The 20969-nt window shown below is 39.7% G+C and overlaps 1 protein-coding gene across 2 annotated transcripts; it reads left to right on the top strand.

The window, feature by feature from the left end:
* MS3_00009562 (uncharacterized protein) lies at positions 1–20969 on the top strand. Of its 2 annotated transcripts, XM_051217936.1 has the most exons (8): positions 1–163; positions 714–788; positions 825–952; positions 995–1055; positions 2574–2855; positions 12635–12857; positions 14807–14907; positions 20709–20969. In XM_051217936.1, the coding sequence occupies exons 1-8, from the start codon at positions 26–28 to the stop codon at positions 20916–20918; spliced, it is 1218 nt and encodes a 405-aa protein (XP_051073978.1). In that variant the 5' UTR covers positions 1–25; the 3' UTR covers positions 20919–20969. The 2 variants fall into 2 exon arrangements, with proteins under 2 accessions (XP_051073978.1, XP_051073979.1); XM_051217935.1 differs by lacking the exons at positions 12635–12857; positions 14807–14907; positions 20709–20969 and having other exon boundaries at positions 1–788; positions 2574–5152.

The raw sequence follows: 20969 nt of genomic DNA, 5'->3' as shown, positions 1-20969 counted from the left end.
TTGAAACTAATGTGGTCAGCGTCCAATGTCGAGGATTTACAGAGCTATTTATTGTGAGGATTTATTTACCACTACAGACCATTTGAGGTATAAGACAACAGGTCTCGGGTTTTGGCGCGAAATTCACTCATCCGCTAAGTACAGTTTTGGCGTTGTAGCTAATGTCAGTTCGTGATGAAAACTCTAAATCTAATTCCTGACATAAACCATGAACTGCAAATCACAATTCTAATTCCTCACACTGGATTATGACTCTCATTTGGTCCTAATTATTAAATGGACATTCTCAGGGTTACTTTAGCGTCGCTCAAAGGTCGTCCATAAATTATAGTCTTACTGTTATATATATATATATATATATATATATATATATTCAACCAGCAATTAGTGGCTATGGACTGGCTCCATATCCTTTTGTTACTCAACCCCGAGGTTGAGATCTCATTGGCTTAGTCATTTCCGACTGTGATCAAAGAAAAAGGTTACTTCAACCACTGAATTCCTGGTGATATAAACCAACAGTTGAAGATGCTAAGTGGTATGCCTCGGAGTTAATCACAATTAAGCCTGGAATGTATCTACATTGCTCATAACTGAAGCGCACTTTTAGTATACTAAAGTTCAGATCAATACTATAGTATTGATCTGAACATTTAATTTTCTGTTAGTCACGAACTCTTACTCATCTCCAGTTATCGTTTCATGTTTCTCAGCCAACAGTGATCACAAAGCATTTAGTGGACGTAAAAATCGGCATGAACAGTTTTTACCACAATTTACCGAAAATTGTATGTAGATTTGATTACACATATATTAATGATTAGGAGTTGCATGCCCACCTTTCTGGGAGTATTAGTTCGGCGTTTTTGAAGCGTGAATCAATTACCAACCGTGATGTTCAGAACATTAATCCAGGTTTTGATTTTGAAACATGGAACGGGGATGTGAATAGGTAATTATGGAGTTTTACTTACCTTTAAAATTATGTATGTAGGTGTTTTGATGCTTTCCGAACAATCCACAAATTAATTGAAACGCCAGAGATTTTGGAGAGAGTATGCATTTTTGATATAATAGTTTATTTACCCTTTGATAAACATGCCAGTCAGTCAGTTACAACGTAGGACCAGGTACATATATACAACGGTCCAAGTTGCCACACCTCATTAGCACAACAAAACAAACACCAAATTCACAGTAGTTTCTTCGATGGTAGTAATATGTAAAGAAGGATTGCATATAAAGATATGATACAGGCAGAGTGAATTAGTTCATAGAAAGGGAGATATAAAGTAATTTTAATCTCACGGTTCAAGGCAGGACAGAGAGTTTATACACTTACGCCGTTGTGATCGGTTCTGTCACACAGTCTCCAACCATTGGTTAAGATAGTCGCGCAGACCCCAACCAAGTAGTCTGCGTCTACCAACATGGCTCAGACCGGAAGTTGGTGACTTTATGGACTGATACAACGTTTTAGTCTGGCCGCCCCAGCTTTCTTTTATCCGTCTTCAACACTAGTTGTTCGATGGTAATATTTTTGTGGATGAAATTGTACTGGTGACTGTAGTGGAGTATATCAAGAGAGGCTTTTTGAGAGTGTCTAACTATATTGCCTTCTCATAGTTAATATGGGTTATTATATGACCGATGGATGTACTACACCTCTTAGCTCCGCTGATTTCCTTCAGTGTAGTCAGTTTATGGATCTTATTCTACATTAGCCTTCGATATATATATATATATATCTTAGGTCTCGGGTTCACCCTTCTATCTTGACAAACCACTAGTACATATTCGTTTTTCTATGTATCAAGAAGTAATCATTCATGTTATGGGGATGAAAGGAGTACCGATAATTTGTATACATTTTCAGCAATTGATGCACATCATTTCTTACATCGCCCTCTTCATTTTCTTCCGTACTTGTTGTCAACGCTTAGACGGTTATTTCTAATGTTCTTATTTGTACAGAGTAAATGTTCTTGCAATAAAATATCCCAATATCCGAATGTCAAGTTATTTCTTTCGTAGTTTTATTTTAATTGAGAAAAATTCTCGTTTAGTTCCTGAAGTTCATTTCATGTAATTGATTTTAATTTGACTGATAACTTAGATCTTTATAGTGTGGAGTATAATCAAGGAGTTTGTGAAACATTATGATGCAGATGTATGATTTTTCACCGCGAAGAAAATGTACAGAAAAACATCTCAACAGGATTTGTATTTGAAGTACCACAAAATGACAGTAAAATAAAAAATATAATAAAATAATACATCAAAATTATCTATATGATTCTTCAGTTGAAATTGTTTCAGTGTAAGAGTCTTTTTCCTGAAAATTAGGTTAAATGGCATTAGCCAGGTTCTGTTCAAATATTAAGTTCTCTAGCCACCAAATTAATCTTTCCTAACATTAACTTCGTTTTTTTGCATTGTTTTTGTGTTCCTGACCCTTAAAAGCGTTTATTTGTACATGTTGTTGGTGTGACATGTATTTCCATATAAAAATATTTGGGTTTTACAATAATTATTATTCGTTTCACTTGCTACACGTCTACACTAAATTGTAGGCTACAACTTCCGTTATTGAAGAATTTCATCAAGAAAACGTCATTCTTTTGGAATTGAGGACTACGTTACGACCAATTCCAACTCATCGTTCTTATTTGAATGCGGTAATCAGAGGAATACAGAATGCACCGAGTGTACTTGATAATAAAATATATGTGACATTAATACTATCTATAGACAGATCTAAAAGTCTTGATGAAGCGTTACTCACTTTAGAGTTAGCAAAGGAATACTATTCCAATGGATTGGTATCAGGCATTGATCTCAGCGGAAATCCACTAGTAGGTTCATCTGTTTAAAAATTCCTAATGACTTAATTTTCATAATCTCATATTTGATTGTACTTCCTCTACTAAATTGATCCATAACTCAACCCAACAATGTTGTATAATCACTTAGTCGGTTCTACTGTGCTTTATTTCAGGGTATTTAGTAGTTGTTCATATCACACCTGATTAATTGGAGTTACTTATAAAACAATCGCTGGTAATGTGTTTTTATTATTGTCTGATTGTAAAACTTAAATGAAAATAATAAAATTATAACACGTATCAAATGCTAGAAATTAAGGTATTATGTATATGATAGCTTAAAGAAAATTTAAATGCTTTATAAGAAATAGTGTGTTTGTCAGTAATAATAATAATAGTGTTTCGAGATATTTTCCTACCAACCAATTCATTTTTGTGTGAAATCCGATCATTGATAATCTACCTATTGGACGTTTTGGTGTTAAGAATTTAAATGGAGTACTCGAAAGATAAAGTTACTAATAAGATCCGTCATAATACTCACCAGCAAGGTATATTTGAGTGCACCAATATCTTAGTGTTCAAACAAGTTATTCAAATAGAGCAAGAACAAAAAACGTGGTAGAATAACATGAATTCTTTTTATTTCGTGGTTTCTTATCAGCTGCATACAACTTGAACATAATAGTATTATTCATTAAAGATTAGTGTACATACTTGATATCACAATAAAGCAAATGTTCTTATGGATAACGATTAATAACCTGACTGTAGCTGCTACCTTGACATGGTGGTCGGGCTTGCCTATCGTGATGACCCAACCGAGCTATACTAGCTGGATCATATGTTCCTGTAGGTTCTACCATGCCAAACAGGTCGACTGGAGAACGGTAAGACTATAAGCAGCAACTCAAGATCTGAGGGTGAGGTCGTACTGATGACTGTTGAGGGGGGTGTGACAGAAGTAAGGTGTTTCCTTTAGCAATCAGCATGGGCAGCGATACTGCTTTCTCACATGGAAGGAAGGGGTTAGAAAAGGTCATTCATTTGACCTCACCATATCGAAATAAAGAACCATTACGACTCACGCTTCCTGTATCTAGAAACCCTGATACTGCTTTTCAAGGTCTGGTTGGTGTAGGTATAGCACTGGGTCATAGGGCGGAACTAGCTCTCTTAGACTGAATCCCAGTAGACAGTCGTTTGTGCGCTGTCCGACTAAACGGAACAGTAAGGACTCGTAAAGATAGGGACACTCGTCGTTGCCTCTTCGTCGTCTCTACCTACTCTCCCATTGACTGCAGCTCAGATGATGTAAAAGATTAGTTTTACAGAAAGCTTTCTGACCTCCAAAAAGTTGGGCACTCTGATGTAGCAATAGTGGCTGGTGACTTTAATGCTCAAGTAGGTAAACTAAGCGAAAGGGAAAGACACCTGGGTGGATCTTATAGTGTCGTGACTCAAAGAACAGATAATAACGACCGTCTGTTGCAATCATGCTCAGATAACCGCCTGTTCCTTGCAAATACTAACTTTAAGTATAAGGAAAACACTTTATGACATGGCGACCTCCAAATTCGTCCCAACGTTTGACCCAAATAGATCACATCGCTATCAGTCACCGATGGAGGAGCTCGATAGAAGACTTTCGCTCATTCTGGAGCACATGCTTAGATTCAGATCATGCTCTAGTACGAGCGCGTATCTGTCTGCGTCTTACTGGACGTAGGAAAGACGCTGTAAGGAAACCTCTTAGGGTCCTACTTAATGATAGTCAAGCTAAAAGCATATTTCAGGAACAACTAGGAAAACAGTTAGGCAGCCATGTATGTGATGCCCACCCCGAGGCAGCATGGAATGATATCCGCAAAACTGTGGAAACCAGTGATAACTGCTAGTCAGGTAAACCATAAGGTTGAGGAGAAATACTGGATCTCAGCAGCATCTACCTCACTGATAGATGCTCGAGAACTCATTCCATCTGGCTCCGAGCATAACGAAGAGCGGAGTCAGCTTAAGCACTGAATGATATAAAGCCTACGCAATGATCGCGAACAGTGGTGGGTAGCGAAAGCAAGAGAGGTGGAAAAGGCAACGGCAATAGATAACAGCAGACAATTGTTCAGACTTGTTAAGGAAAGCGGAATTAGGAACCCGACTGTTAGCGAAACAATCTCAGAGAAAGATGGACATATTATTCATTCTCAATCCAGGAGATTGGATGGATGGGCAGAACACTTTAGGGATCAGTTCAACTGGCCTACAGCCACACTTCAGTTTCCCACGATCTCCAGTCAACCTGAATGGCAAGTTAACGTAGGTCCTCCGACTCTTTACGAAGTTGAAAAAGCTATAGGAAATCTGAAGCGTGAAAGAGCATCAGGCCCTGACAGCTTTATCACTGAGATTTTTAAGGATGGTGGTCCAGTATTAGCAGTGAGATTGACTGAGGTCTTAGGTAGAATCTGGGAACTGGACGTAATGCCATCTGACTGGTCTCAACCACTGATTGTACCAGTCTATAAGAAAGGACAAAAGTCCTCTTGTGAAAATCACAGAGGAATCAGATTGACTAATATAGTGTCCAAAATATTAGCTTCAATAATACTTCGACGCCTAACCAAAGCTCGTGAAGAACAGACTAGAGAAAATCAGGCTGGTTTTCGACCTGGACGTGGTTGTATAGATCAGATATTCACACTACGTCAGGTTCTAGAACACAGACACACATTCAGACGCCCCATAATGGTAGTATTTCTCGACCTTAAGGCGGCATTCGACTCTGTTGATCATAGAGTTCTATGGCAGTGTTTGTCACTGAAAGGAGTACCAAAGATGTACATTAGCCTTATAAAGGCTCTCTACTCGAACACAACTGGTAGAGTGAGAGCTTATGGCGAACTGTCATCAGAATTGATTATCTCAAGTGGTGTTCGTCAGGGCTGTCCACACTCTCCATTTTTGCTTAACTTTGTCGTTGATGTGCTTTTAGATATAACATTTTGCTCATCTGACTTTCCAGGGGTTGAACTTCTACCGGGAGATTCAATTGTTGACTTGGAATATGCTGATGACATAGTTTTATTTAGTGGAGACGCTGACAAAATGCAGAGTCTTCTGACCACTCTAAGCAACAATGCAAGCATGTTCGGGATGTGATTCTCCCTCTCGAAATGCAAAATGTTTCTTCAGGATTTGGTTGCATTGACACCCGAACTAATGATAGGGAGTGAAGTAGTTGAGTGTGTCGACCGCTTCACTTATCTTGGAAGTCTCATCAACCCTTGTGATCTGATGTGTGACGAAATCTCAGCACGGATACAGAAGGATCGACTAGCTTTTGCCGATTTGCGTCGTTTATAGCGTAAGCGAGATATCCGTCTATCAACCAAAGGACGTGTTTACTGCGCAGCAGTTCGTTCCGTCCTACTTTATGGCAGTGAAACATGGCCGGTAAGAGTAGAGGATATTCGTAGGTTACTAGTATTTGATCATAGGTGCCTTCGAAACATTGCTCGGATATCCTGGGACCATCGAGTAAGTAACGCAGTTGTCAGGAAACGGGTACTAGGTAAGGATGGCAAATCAATTGATGACGTAGTGAAACTTCAGTTGAGATGGCTGGGACACGTGTTACGTATGCCCAATGACCGACTACCTCGACGTGCGATGTTCATTGGTATAGGAGTAGTTTGGAAGAAAGCTAGAGGCGGCCAAACCAAAACATGGCACAAGTCCATGAAGTCACTGACAAGTGGACTGAGTCATGTTGGTAGGTGTAGACTTCTTGGTTGGGGACCGCGAGATGATAGCAACCGATGGTTAGAGACCCTGAATGACATGGCTCAAGATCGTTTGCAATGGCGCTGGTGCATTCACTCTTTGTGTTCTCCCAAATTTTGATCTCCTTATTCCTCCTACCCGACCGTTGTTGCTACCTTGACGTGGTGGTCGGGCTTGCCTATCGTGATGAAGCGACCGAGCTATACTGGCTGGAACAACCGTTCCTCAAGGTCCTACCATGTCAGACAGGTCGGTTGAAGAGCGGTAAGACTAAAAGCAACAAACCCTAGGTCCGAAGACGAAGTCGTACTGATGACTGTACAGAGGTGTGACAGCAGTAAGGTGTTTCCTTCAGACAACCAGCATGACAGCGATGCTGCCTTCCCATAAGGAGGGGTGGGGTTAGAAAAGGTCGACCCTAAAAATGCGCACCTCACCTTACCTCACGGATTTCCGTCTCCGGCGGTAAGGCCCTTTAAAGGACGGAGCTAACACGTCAAAAACCTCCCACGAAAAGGCCGTGCGCGACCGGCCTCAAGCAGTTGTCCCTTGGGCACTGCGGTCACGCTCTCAGGTCACTGAGACCGCCTCTAATCTAATTTCCTTTTCAGGTACCTCCAGAAGAACCCTTCCACGGTGTGGGCAACCGGGAAGTGATAACCGCCCTCATACCTCTAACAGCACCCAAGACCACTGTATTCATAATCAACCTTCCTCTTCAATTCCTATTATTTCTCCTACATCGACTTTCAACCCTAAACTTCCTCCTTCGGCTTCCTCCTCAAGTGTCACCATAGCCAACGATTCTAGTGCTCAAAACTCTGTCCCAGGTCTACTGAAACCTCGCTCCAAACTACACATTGGAGCTTTCAACGTACGCACTCTATGTCAAATCGGTCAGCAGGCTTCCTTGGCTAAAACCCTAGAGTCTCTTTCCATTGATGTATGCTGTGTCTCCGAAACACGCATACAGGATTCCAGTGTGGTCATTCACTTGACCTCACCTCGGCAAAACGGAGAGCCAACGAGATACACCCTACATGTATCTGGTGACCCGATGGCCAGTTCTCATGGACTGGCAGGTGTAGGCATATCACTAAGCATGAGGGAGGAACAAACACTGTTAGAGTGTATCTCCGTTGATAGTCGTTTATGTGCTGTTCGGTTAAACGGCTCCGTAAGAACTCGGAAGGATAGGGACACACGTCGTTGCCTTTTCGTCGTTTCTGCCTACGCTCCCACTGACTGCAGCTCAGATGATGTGAAAGATGAATTTTACAGAAAACTGTCCGAACTTCTTCAGAAAGCTAAACGCTCAGACATAGTACTCGTAGGGATGACTTTAATGCTCAGATAGGTAGCTTAAACCAAACAGAAAGGCATTTAGGTGGATATTTTAGCATTCCGGCACAGCGAACAGATAATGGTGACCGTCTGCTGCAACTGTGCTCAGACAACCGCTTATTTTTAACAAACACAAATTTTAAGCATAAGGAGAGACATCGTCTAACATGGCGACCGCCTGCACCAAACCAACGATGGACTCAAATAGACCATATTGCCATCAGTCATCGTTGGAGAGGGTCGGTAGAAGATTGTCGCTCATTCTGGAGTACCTGCTTGGACTCTGGCAATGCCCTAATACGGGCACGCATCTGCTTGCGCCTCACTGGACGCAAAAAAGCCACAGTAAAAAGACCCATTAGAACCGAACTGAGTAGCAAGGAAACCAAAAGTAGGTTCCAGGAACAACTGAGGTCACGATTAGGTAGTTCTGAAAACGAGGTTGACCCAGTTGTTGCTTGGAAAGCCATACAAACAGCTGTGGAAACAGCAGTGACATCTATCAGTGATTTACACCACAGGGTTACAAAGAACCAGTGGATTTCTTCAAAGTCTATCACACTGATGGATTCTCGCAAACTCGTCCCATCAGGTTCTGAACATTATGAAGAGCGACAACAAATCAGATCTAGGTTAAGAAAAAGTCTAAGAAACGACCGTGAGCAGTGGTGGGCAACGAAAGCAAAAGAGATGGAAAAGGCGGCGACTATAGGGAACACAAGACAGCTTTACAGACTAATAAAAGAAACTGGAATTAATAAGTCAAGTGTAAGTGAGATTATATCGGAAAAAGACGATACACTCATCTGCTCCCAGTCCAGGCGTTTAGAACGATAGGCGGAACATTTCAGAGAACAGTTCAGCTGGCCTTCAGCTACTCTACAACTACCCTCCATTCCCAGACAGTGTGAATGGAACATTGAAGTAGGTCCCCCAACTCTTGCTGAAGTTCAAAAGGCTATAGTTAATCTGAAACGAGGAAGGGCAGCTGGTCCAGATGGATTGGCTCCAGAGGTCTTTAAGGATGGTGGTCCAATTTTAGCTATTAGGTTGACTAGTATTTTAGCTAAAATCTGGGAGTTGGACGTTATCCCATCTAACTGGTCACAATCATTTATCATCGTAATATATAAGAGAGGGTCAAAATCATCCTGTGACAACCATAGAGGGATTAGTTTAACTAATATAGTATCTAAAATACCAGCCTCGATAATTATAGGACACCTAACTAAGACTCGTGAACTGCAAACACGAGAAAATCAGGCTGGCTTCAGACCTGGTCGTGGCTGCATCGACCATATATTCACCATTCGTTAGGTTCTAGAACATAGGCATACTTATCGGCGTCCGACAATGGTGGTCATTCTTGACTTAAAAGCAACGTTTGACTCGGTAGACCGCGAGATTCTGTGGCATTGTCTGTCATTGAAAGGTATACCTCAAAATCACATAAACCTTGTGAAGGTTCTTTACTTGAACATTACAAGTTGAGTCATAGCTTATGGCGAACTGTCATCTGCTTTTGTAACCTCAAGTGGTGTCTGTCAAGGCTGTCCACTTTCTCCATTTTTGTTTAACTTCATCATAGAAATGTGTGATGTCCCTGATACACGTGATATGGAATCCCATATTAAATGTTGACCAAATAACCATATAAGCTACTCACGCCTTTGGACTTTCGAGGTCACTTGCACAGTTAGTTTCGAATTAGGGTTTTGCAACTGCCTTCGACAAGCATGCAGTGCGTATCGATCCGGTTAGTTTAACTAATATAATATCTAAAATACTAGCCTGGATGATTATCAGACGCCTAACTAAGACTCGTGAACTGCAAACACGAGAGACTCAAGCTGGCTTCAGACCTGGTCGTGGCTGCATCGACCACATATTCACCATTCGTCAGATTCTAGAACACAGGCATACTTATCGGCGTCCGACGATGGTGGTCTTTCTCGACTTAAAAGCAGCATTTGACTCGGTAGACCGCGAGATTCTGTGGCAGTGTCTGTCATTGAAAGGCGTACCCCAGAAGTACATAAACCTTGTAAAGGCTCTTTACTCGAACACTACTAGTCGAGTCAGAGCTTATGGCGAACTGTCATCTGCTTTTGCAACCTCAAGTGGTGTCCGTCAAGGCTGTCCACTCTCTCCATTTTTGTTTAACTTCATCATAGATCTACTGATGGAAATAACTTTCTCGTCGACTGAGTTCTCGGGTATTGATCTCCTACCAGGAGGTCCACTTATCGACTTAGAATACGTAGATAACATAGTCCTGTTTGGTGAAGACGCTGACAAAATGCAGAGTCTTCTGGTAGCACTGAGCAACAATGCCAGGATGTTTGGAATGCGCTTCTCTCCCTCTAAATGCAAGTTGTTGTTTCAGGACTGACTAGTTTGCGTCAACACCTGAACTAAGGATAGGGAGTGAAGTAGTCGAACGCGTTGACAACTTCACTTATCTTGGAAGTCTGATCAGCCCTAATGGGTTGGTATCGGACGAAATCTCAGCACGGATTCGAAAAGCTCGATTGGCTTTTGCCAACTTGCGTCACCTATGGCGAAGGCGAGATATCCGTCTATCAATAAAAGGACGAGTATACTGCGCGGCAGTCCGTTCTGTTTTAATTTACGGCAGCGAAACATGGCCATTAAGGGTAGAAGACACTCGTAAGCTATTAGTATTTGACCACAGATGCCTTAGAAATATTGCTGGCGTCTGCTGGGATCACCGGGTAAGTAATAGTGAGGTTAGACGCAGGGTATCAGGAAATGATGGTAAATTAGTTGATGAGGTTATGAATCTTCATCGACTGAGATGGTTGGGCCACGTGTTACGTATGCCTGAACACCGATTACCACGACGTGCAATGCTATCCGGTATTGGAAATGGTTGGAAGAAAGTTAGGGGCGGCCAAACCAAAACGTGGCATCAGTGCTTGAAGACACTAACTTCTAGTCTGAGCCATGTTAGTAGATGCAGACTACTTGGTTGGGGTCCGCGTGACTATCGTAACCAATGGTTGGAGACTCTTGGTGACATAGCTCAGTATCGATCACAATGGCGTCGGTGTATACACTCCCTGTCTTCCCTTAAACTAAGAGGATAAAATCGCTTCATATCTTTCTTTCTACGAACCAATTCTTTCTTCTTGTACTATATCTCTATATGCAATCTTTCTCTTACATATTACTACCTTTGACCTAACCACTGCTATGAATCCGGTGTTCATCTTGTGCTGATGCGGTATGGCAACCTGGACCGATGCACATATGTGCCTGGTCCTACGTTTTAGCTGATTGACTGACTGACTATTCCTCCTTGTCTCTTTTTTTTCTCTTCCCAAATTTATTTCACTGTATTATACTCTTTAAATACTATCTCCAAACACTAATGCTTATACTCTTATTACCTCTACCACTACGGGATTTGAATCGACAACTGCATCTCTGTGCTAATGTGGTATGACAACTCGAACTGATGTACGTGCGTAAGAAGTTCTACGTTGTTTCTGACTGACTGACTAATGATTAATAAAAACGGTATAAAAAGGAGGAATTATAAAAGTTGGAATATTTGTGAAATGAACTCATTGGGATATCACAAATAGTATATTTATTATTAACTTTCTACCCAATCCCTAATTTATTTGAAACTATCAAGTTCAACCTTGGCATTGATACCTATTGGCCTATGATCAGTAGTCACATTAAAATATTCACCATTGAAAATTAGGTAGCATGACGATAAATACTATTAAGGGAGCAATTAGTTTACACGATTATTCATGTGAGTAACGTCTTACAGTGAATGTATCCCAACTAGTAACTTTGTCTATATTAATTTCCTACCCTGTGCAATATACTAATTACTTGTTAAGGTAATATGAGTTCGAAAATTTTATCCACAAGTTAGTAATCATGTATATAAACTGTCGAACTACAGATCCATTAGCTTACATCTGTAGACTGTTGTATTCTACATAGGTCCCACGTAAAATTGGTTATCTTGGTTTAAATACTGACATTTTTTTCTAAGAAATTCTCCTTGATCCGTATATTTTATTAGATCACTTTCACTTTAAGTCATCACTGTAGACTGTCTGGCTTAATAGTCTTAGTCCCTAATCCACTGGTCATATGATCGTATACGTTGTATGAACTTGTTCAATAGTCGTTTTATGTGTACCTAAACAGTTAATATACAAAACAACACATCGACAAAGAATTTATTGCTTCAAACTTCAGAAGCGTTATAATCTTGTTTTATTGTTATTTTGGTGTTGACACTACATAAATGACTAGTTATATGTTACCAACGTTAAGGTAATAAACTTGCCATGCGTATTTCTTCCTGTTTATGAATAATTAATGCCATTGTAAAGTAAAACAATGTTGATGATTTATAATATGTGGGGATTAATACAGATTATTCTATGATATATAATATGTAACGTATAAATGTAAACTAAACTTAAAAGTTGAAATTACTGTTAAGTTTTCATGTTCATCTCACGAATACTTTGTTGACCTTATACAAATTGAATAACTTCCATTCAAACATGTTCAAAGATTTAATTTATTTATTATAAAGGTCTCCATTCACTTGGAAAAAACTGTTGTTTAATTCGATATACAAGACAACTGGGAATAATTTCAGCTTATGTTGATTTTTGTTTCAGGTAGGAAATTTATGTGATTTCGTTTCAGTTCTTAATACAGCTCGTTCATACGGTTTAAAAACAACAGTACATATAGCTGAAACAGCTGATCAAAGTGAAGATTGGTGTAAATTTCTTAGACTTCATTTGCCAGATCGACTGGGGCACGGAATATTTTTGACCAATTCAGATGAGAATTCTGTTTTAGCAAGAGAAATTGTTTTGAAATCTCAAATACCTTTAGGTATAGTTCATTTTTATTGTTAACAAGCTTGTTGCCAAACAGTTCACTAACAAGAATATCTATCAAGTATACTTTGTAATTTTTTATTTTCCATTGTTGAATAGTCAGTATTAGTAAAGTTAATTATCGAAACTAAAGATTAACTGAGTAGTTGGTGCGTTGGTTTAGTGGTCAATGCAACCGACTCCCAACTACATAGTTGTCGATTCTTATATCACTGGCTTTCACAAGAAATTTGTCACGTAAAGCCAAGTATATATAAAACATGTATTTGACACCTGAATCATCTCAACAATAACGGCTCCTGAACTTAGTCAAAAACTTCAACTCCTCAGGATCAATATGTAGAACTTAAAGCTCGGAGATGGGTATTGTTTTTTACGTGTGATAGATATGTAATTCAACGATTCCGAACATGCTATAGGGAAGTTTTTTAAAACTGAAGAAATTTTCCCGCCAAAGAAATAGTGACTTATTGGATATTAACACATCCAAACTACTGTAAACTATCATTCTAGAAATTATGAACTTATGCAATTCTGTCTTATGTTATTTCGTGTTCATGTTCATGTGTGGTAGCAGTCAAGGTGTTTATAATCTCTACTACGTTTTGCTACTTTGGTTTATGGATTAGTTATTAAATTGCATGTGAGCTTACGTAAAGTCTGACTATTTAGGGATCTCTAGCCAATCCAGTGTTGTAGTAGTTTATCAGGTTTTTATCCCCCTTCAATTCATTTAGTATAGTCCTGTAATATCACTAGGCCTCACACAAGATGCATATTCAAACTCTAGTATATAAACCTATGCTTGGTTGCCGACTTGCATAGGATAATTAGTATTTGAGTTTAAATAGGGATCCGATGTTCGCATTCCATTCAGCTCAATACTATCCCGTTACTCAGTTGGTGTAGTCAGTATTCTGTCACATTGCTGACTGGTTGTTTTTCTACAGCTTTATTGGCAGGTATTTTAAATCCCCACTAAGTTTACGGCAGAGTTTAATAAAGTTACTATTTCGTGAAGGGCACCGAATCTTATTAGCATTTTCGAGACCAATATAAGTACCAAACTTGCATTGACTTAATCTTCGCTCACTCAAGTTAGTCGATTGATTTGCAGCACATTCGTTTACAATGTTATCAAAAGACTGATAGAAAAGTATATATATATATATATATATATATATATATATATATATATATATATATATATATATATATATATATATATATATATATATATATATAATTTCCACGGTACTGAGTTAGTAGTCTTAAAGGAACACTATGTCAATATGATATAGATGATGTTACCATAAGTCACAAATGAACTTGTTTTCTCCCTAATTTCGTTGTAACAAATGTGTCATAACAGACTAATGATACTTGGGAAAAAAACAACTTATATTTATGTGAAAGTATAGATCGTATACACAACATTCCATTCTGTACTTGTTCGTACTTACGCATTTTTCATTTCATCTTTTAGCCAGAACTCTTTTTGTAGCGCTCAATTCAATGTTTTTTTATCATAATAATAATAATAATAATAATAATAATAATAATTTCGAGTTTATCAGTAAAATTAGATGTTTATATATTTTTCTGACATTCTGAATTGCCTAGCTAGAAATACAAGTGATAATGTTAATATGATATCACAGAGAGCTCCGTTTAACTTTCATCGGATATATTTCATAAACATTTCATTTGTATTGGTTGTTCTATGGAATTCAGATTGTTTAAAAACCAATGATACTATTAGAATAAATCTAGCTACTTTACTCTTACTCCTAAAGTACTGGATTTTAACCTGTTGTATCACTATTTTTTAAATGGAGCATAAACATTTTTGTTGAATAGGTACATCAATATTATAAAATAATCTGTCACTTTATACCTCATTCAAATCAAGTTTTTTTTATAAATGCAAATCTTTTAAAATAGAATTATGCTTGACATCAAATGTTAAGTCGAAAGCTATTGAAAACTATGAATCTCATCATCTAAACTATTGGATGGACAAGAAACATCCTATTTGCATTTGTGTAAGTTGGTTATACTTATTCTTATCCTATCGACTTTACATATTTATCCTACGTACATACGATATGTATTGATTAAATAGTTTACTATCCACGGTTACCCTTACATCCTATTGTCACGAAGCATTTTTGAAGACACGATACTTTCCGGTTGAATGTATCACTGAAAAGTTCTCAAGTTAGTTGAGATGTTAAAGTGTAGATGCTTTATGTTTGCATCTCTAAAAACATTACAGATTAAGTGGGAAAATTGATATAAGTTCCATCAGATTGAATTACCATATCCTTTGACAATTAGGTGTTGTTGAGTAATGAATTCTAAGTGATATCTGTATTTATCCAGTTTTGGGTGGTTAGTACGATTTATTAAGTAAGAGCAAATATTTTTTATCCTAAGCCAACTTTTTATACTTCTCCAAAAGTGAATTATAATTAGTCGTGAACAGAAACAAGCAATCTTACGGGTCAAGCTTATGGAGGGAAATATTTCAATGATCACTCTATATGCATTAATTATTTTCTCCTAAGAATGTTGTTTACCAAAAATGGAAACTCAGAAAAGTATGGATTTAATGAGTCCAATTCAGTGTAAACTAGTTTTCAACTGGAATATATGCCTGTTTATCATGGTTGTTTAACTTCATTTATTCATAGTTGTGTTATGAACGGCATCACAGAACCAGTGTACTCGTTCAAGCAATTAGTCATTTGTTTTTTAAACCAAATTTGTTTTATAATTAGTTTTTATTCTTTAGAACCACATAGGCACAAAGTTTAACTTCTCATTCAGTCATTTTTGCTTTGTCTTGTAGATCATAAGCAATTGTATCCATACTTGAACTATTTTTTATCTAAAAGTTTCGTCTTATAAGACTGCGTGTTCAGTGTTACTTTACAGTGAAACACTTAAATTAAAGAGAGCGCCAATATATATATGCGCCACACAAAACAATGAAAATTCGAGAGGAATACAAAGAAAGAAAAAAAAAGCTAAGGAGCGCAACAAAAAAAGAGAGAACAATAACGAAGAGATTGGTGTAAGGTAATGTGCTAGTAATCAGGGAACGCAAAGGTACAATCGGAAGAAATCTTTCAGGTAAGGGAGACAGGACCACTTTTTATGAAGAAAGTAAAAGAAGGTTACAGCAGGATCGCCACTGGCTTCTATTCTGAGCCATATCTGATAACGTCTCTAGCCACTGTGTTGCACCATCTCTCAGACCCCAACCAGGGAGTCGTGAAGGACCAACACAAGCCAGTCCTTTGCAGCTTTCTTTCATGCCACGACACCATGTCATGCACTGACCACCTCTCCGCTTCTTCCAACCAGTCCCAGAGTCGGCAAATAATGCACGGCGTGGAATTCTCTGGGACGACATTCGTAGAACATGTCCAAGCCACCAAAGTCGGTGTTTCAAGATGGTGACACCAATTGAATTATCATCTCTGTGCCCGAACACACGATGCCGAACCTCTGCATTACTGACATGGTGTTGCCACTGAATGTCAGCAATCCTTCGGAGACAGCGATGATCGAACACAGAGAGTCGTCTAACGTCCTCAACTCGGAGAGACCAGGTTTTACAAGCATAGAGCAAAACTGCTCTCACCGACGCGTTGTAGATCCGACCTTTTACAGCCAGACTAACATCACGAAGGCGCCATAGATGGCCCAGATTGGCATAAGCCGCTCTGGCTTTCACTATACGTGCATTGATCTCATCACTCACACCCCCACCAGCACTTATGCAGCTACCCAGATACACGAACTTCTCGACTACGTCTATCTGCTCACCATCCAGGGTGAGTACAGGATTGGAATCCTGCCAGTCTTGTAGGAGTACTTTGCACTTCGAAGGTGCAAAGCACATACCATACCTACGGACACTGATTGCCAACTGATTAAGTGCGGATTGCATGCCTTGGGCATTATCGCACAGTAAGACAATATCGTCCGCATACTCAAGGTCAAGTAGTCTTTCTCCAGGCAACAGATCCACACCACCATTACTTACATTCATCAGAGTTGTTTCCAGAATGTCATCGATGGCAAAGTTGAAGAGGAATGGTGAGATTGGGCAACCCTGCCTAACCCCACTACTCGAATGGAACAATGGAGAAAGGTGGTTGTATGCCCTCACTCTGCCTGAGGTGTTTTTATATAGGGCTTTTAGGATGTTAATAAACTTCTCAGGCACACCCTTCTTCAATAGACAATCCCAGAGAACAGTTCTGTCCAACGAATCGAAGGCAGCCCTGATGTCAAGAAACACTACGATTGTTGGCCTTTGATAAGTATGGCGGTGTTCTAACATTTGGCGGAGGGTGAAGATATGATCAATACATCCTCGACCAGAACGAAACCCAGCCTGCTCCTCGCGAGTCAATCTTTCTCGGGTTTTGAACAACCTACGAAGTATGACGGAAGCCAATAGCTTGGACGCAATCGGAAGTAGACTTATCCCCCGATGGTTGTTACAGGAACGACGTGAACCCTTTTTAAAGATAGGGACAACTATCGACTCATTCCATGACGTTGGCACACTCTCTAGTTCCCAAACCTTTGTAAACAACGTCGTCAATTCCTTAGTCAAAAAGTCACCACCATCTTTAAAAAGAGCCGGAGGTAAGTCATCTGGGCCAGGTGATTTGTAACGTTTCAAGAGTTGGAGTTCCTTGCGGACTTCCTCCTCGTTTGGTGGATCAGTCGTCACCGGCCATGGAGGGCAGGACAGTCTGACCGATGTTGCCGGAGCAGCAGGCCAGTTGAACTGCCCTTCGAAAAATTCTGCCCACCGTCCAAGACGTCGATGGATGTTAGTGATTGGCATCCCATCATCCTCGCAGATTGTTTCACTCACACCAGACTTCTTGCTGCCAGTGGCTCGGATGAGCTGGAAGAGCTTCCGGTAATTACCAGATGCAGCTGCTGCTTCCAGCTCATTAGCACGCTTCGACCACCAGGCTTCTCGGTCCTTACGCAAGCTTTGCCCAATTTCCTTACGTAACATCCTTCGTTTATGGTCAAACTCACGGTCACCCGGAGTAGACCGACGGGCTTCAATGAGTTGTAAGGAACCAGAAGAAACCCAGTGCTTAAAAGCGGGACGTTTCGCAAACCCACAACTGACTGTTCCCGCCATTTTCATGGCGTCATGCAATTGCAACCAATGCTCATCTATACTTTTCGGTGGGGTGGTAGCTAGCCTAGAGGCTAGCTCGGTTCGATACTTATTTGCAACAGAAGTTGCAACCAGCTTGCTAACATCAATCTTTTGGTGGTGGTCACTTCGTTGGCCACTGAAAAGTAAGGCAAGATTGGCGCAGACCAAGGCATGGTCAGAGTCCAGATAGGTACTCCAAAAGGAGCGGCAGTCTTTTACACAACCACGCCAGCGGTAGCTGATCGCGATGTGATCAATCTGAGTCCAGGCTTGGGATGCAGAGGGAGGACGCCAGGTGGCACATCGGCGATGACTGTGCCGAAAGTTAGTGCTAGCCAGAAACAGGTTGTGGTCTGTGCACAGTTGCAGTAGACGGTCCCCGTTATCTGACCTGCGACCAACAAGTCCCCATCGGCCACCTAAACGACTCTCTTCTGTGCCTAGACGCCCGACCTGAGCATTCAAGTCTCCGGCTAGTACTACAATATCTGTCGAACGCACTTTCTGGAGAAGAACAGATAACTGGTGGTAAAACTCATCCTTGATTGCATCCGGGCTGCAATCTGTCGGGGCATAGGCGGAGATGACGAAAAGATATCGTTTCTCACGCCGATTTCTTCTCACTTTGATGGAACTTTCTAATCTAACAGCACATAACCGACTGTTAATGGGGATCCAATCGACTAGTGCTGCCTCAGCTCTAGCGCTTAGTGCGACACCAACGCCAGCAAGACCAGACGAAGATGCCACAGGGTCCCCGGATAAGCGCACGTAAAACAAGCTTTTGAAGTGACAGATGTAGAGCGAATTTGTAGTACTTCGCTAGAGTCTTGAATACGGGTCTCGGATAGACAACAAACATCAATATTAAGACTTTCCAAAGACATAGCCAACCCTATCTGTTGTCCGACCTGCATAAATGTGCGAACGTTGAAGGCAGCCAGTTTGAATGGCGCACGTGGTTTCAGAAAAACTGCTTCAGTCCTCGTATTCGATGGTAACATACAACTTTCAACCGGACAGTGACTCGAGAACGTTTAGATACAGTCGGATTTCCACCAAAGACGAGCCGCTGTATAAGTATAAAAGAGGGTGAATAATGTGGGAAATAATAATAATAATAATAATAACGACAATAATAGTAATAATAATAGTATTAATAATGACAATAATAGTAATGATAATTATTTGAATCGACTGATTGTTTTTCGGAGCGATAAAAGTAGTTGCCAAAGACATAGAGTTCATCGTTTGTGTGTGGGCTGTGATACTGCCCGGGTGCCCAAACCGAAGCAGGTGGTTTTCTTAGGGGCCACTCCCCGAGCCTTTGACCTAAAGGTCTAACCCACAAGGCAGTGGAGCATCGTAAGGAGATGCAATCCCATGGTAGCCGGTGACCAAAGATTGGTTCATACGCCATTTGTTCCCGCAGGATACTGGAGCCCATGTGCACCATTGGTTTGTGATCCGGTTAAAGCGCCGGACATTCGCTTTTCGTCCTCTCATTTTCGTAAACAACACCCCCGCCACGAGAAGGCAATGAGTAGGACTTCCTGGCAGAGGCTGTATACGCGCGGCCGTGTGAGAGTATTTCGAGAGGGAGAGCGGACTCACCCCACTCTCGGCCGTACCAGGGCATTCGGGGGCACTTAAATTAAAAGTAAAATGTAGCTTGTTCAAACACTTTAATTTCTACCTACTGATGGTTTTTAATGACCTGCAACCTTATATGTGACTGTCTGCATGTTTTTAGATTATTACCCATTGTAAGGATGTTGCTATAGAAATTATTGTTAGTGGATGCATCCGTTAATTTCAATTTGGTCTTCGATTTCCATTAGGTTTATTATTTTAAGCCAATAAATTTATTATTACACATCATATATGCCTCGCTAAGTCTAGTAACCCCAAGATATACTACTCGCTCTTATGGATTTTATCTTGTTATTTTAGTAAAATATATACATGATTAACCTTGCAAAGCATCAAGGTTACCTAAATATAATGACTTTTCTACCGCTACTCGCTTTGCATGAGTTTATGGATTCTCAGTGTAAAGTAAATTCATCATCATCCCAATAATTTTCATGAGTGGTTAGGAGCATAACCGACAGCATAAGTCTCGTCCCTTATTCGGAGCTTGTTAGATATATGCAAATAGTGAGTATCACTAAATAAACACATGTTTTTATGCATGGCTTTGAACCATATTTGTCTTGTAAGAGCTAAGGATACTGTTCAGCTACCTATACTGTATTAAATAGAGTGACGTTCGAACTAAAAACCCAATAATGGTTGAAAGTCATATACTTTAATTACTAGATCAGCAGACTTAAATAGTGCGTGCTATCGGGTCTTAGCGAATATTTTCTTCACTATTCGAACTTAAAACATATAGTTTCAAACAATATCACAATCCGCAAGTTTATAGAGTTACAGTATCCGTGTCTTGTTTGATGAATATAAAACGTCTGGATAGTGGCAATAGTTAGTCAATTAGTTTTCATAAGTTGACATTGAGAATGTTTGTTCTCTAATAGCATTTGCTGCTATATCGTTATAGTATGTTAATAATTGATGTATATGATCACAATTTCTGGGAGTTATTTCATAATTTACCGTTTTTATTTATTCTTATAGACGGATGATAAAGGCCTATTTAATTGTACGCTATCAGGTGAATTTCAACTGTCTGTTGAACGTTGTTGTTTGAATAATGAACAATTATTTCAAATCTTAATGAACTCAGTGAATATGGCGTTTTGCACTGAAAACGTGAAAAAACAATTGTCTCATAAAATCAGAGAATATTTCAATAGTTTTATATTTGATAATTTAAACAAAAAATAATATTAACTTTGTAAAAATATTTTGTTATAAAAAGTAAATTTTGCTATTGGA

The sequence above is a fragment of the Schistosoma haematobium genome, chromosome 1 (genome assembly GCF_000699445.3).
Source record: "Schistosoma haematobium chromosome 1, whole genome shotgun sequence".
NCBI lineage: Eukaryota > Metazoa > Platyhelminthes > Trematoda > Strigeidida > Schistosomatidae > Schistosoma > Schistosoma haematobium.
This window is presented reverse-complemented; position numbering and strand designations above follow the sequence as displayed.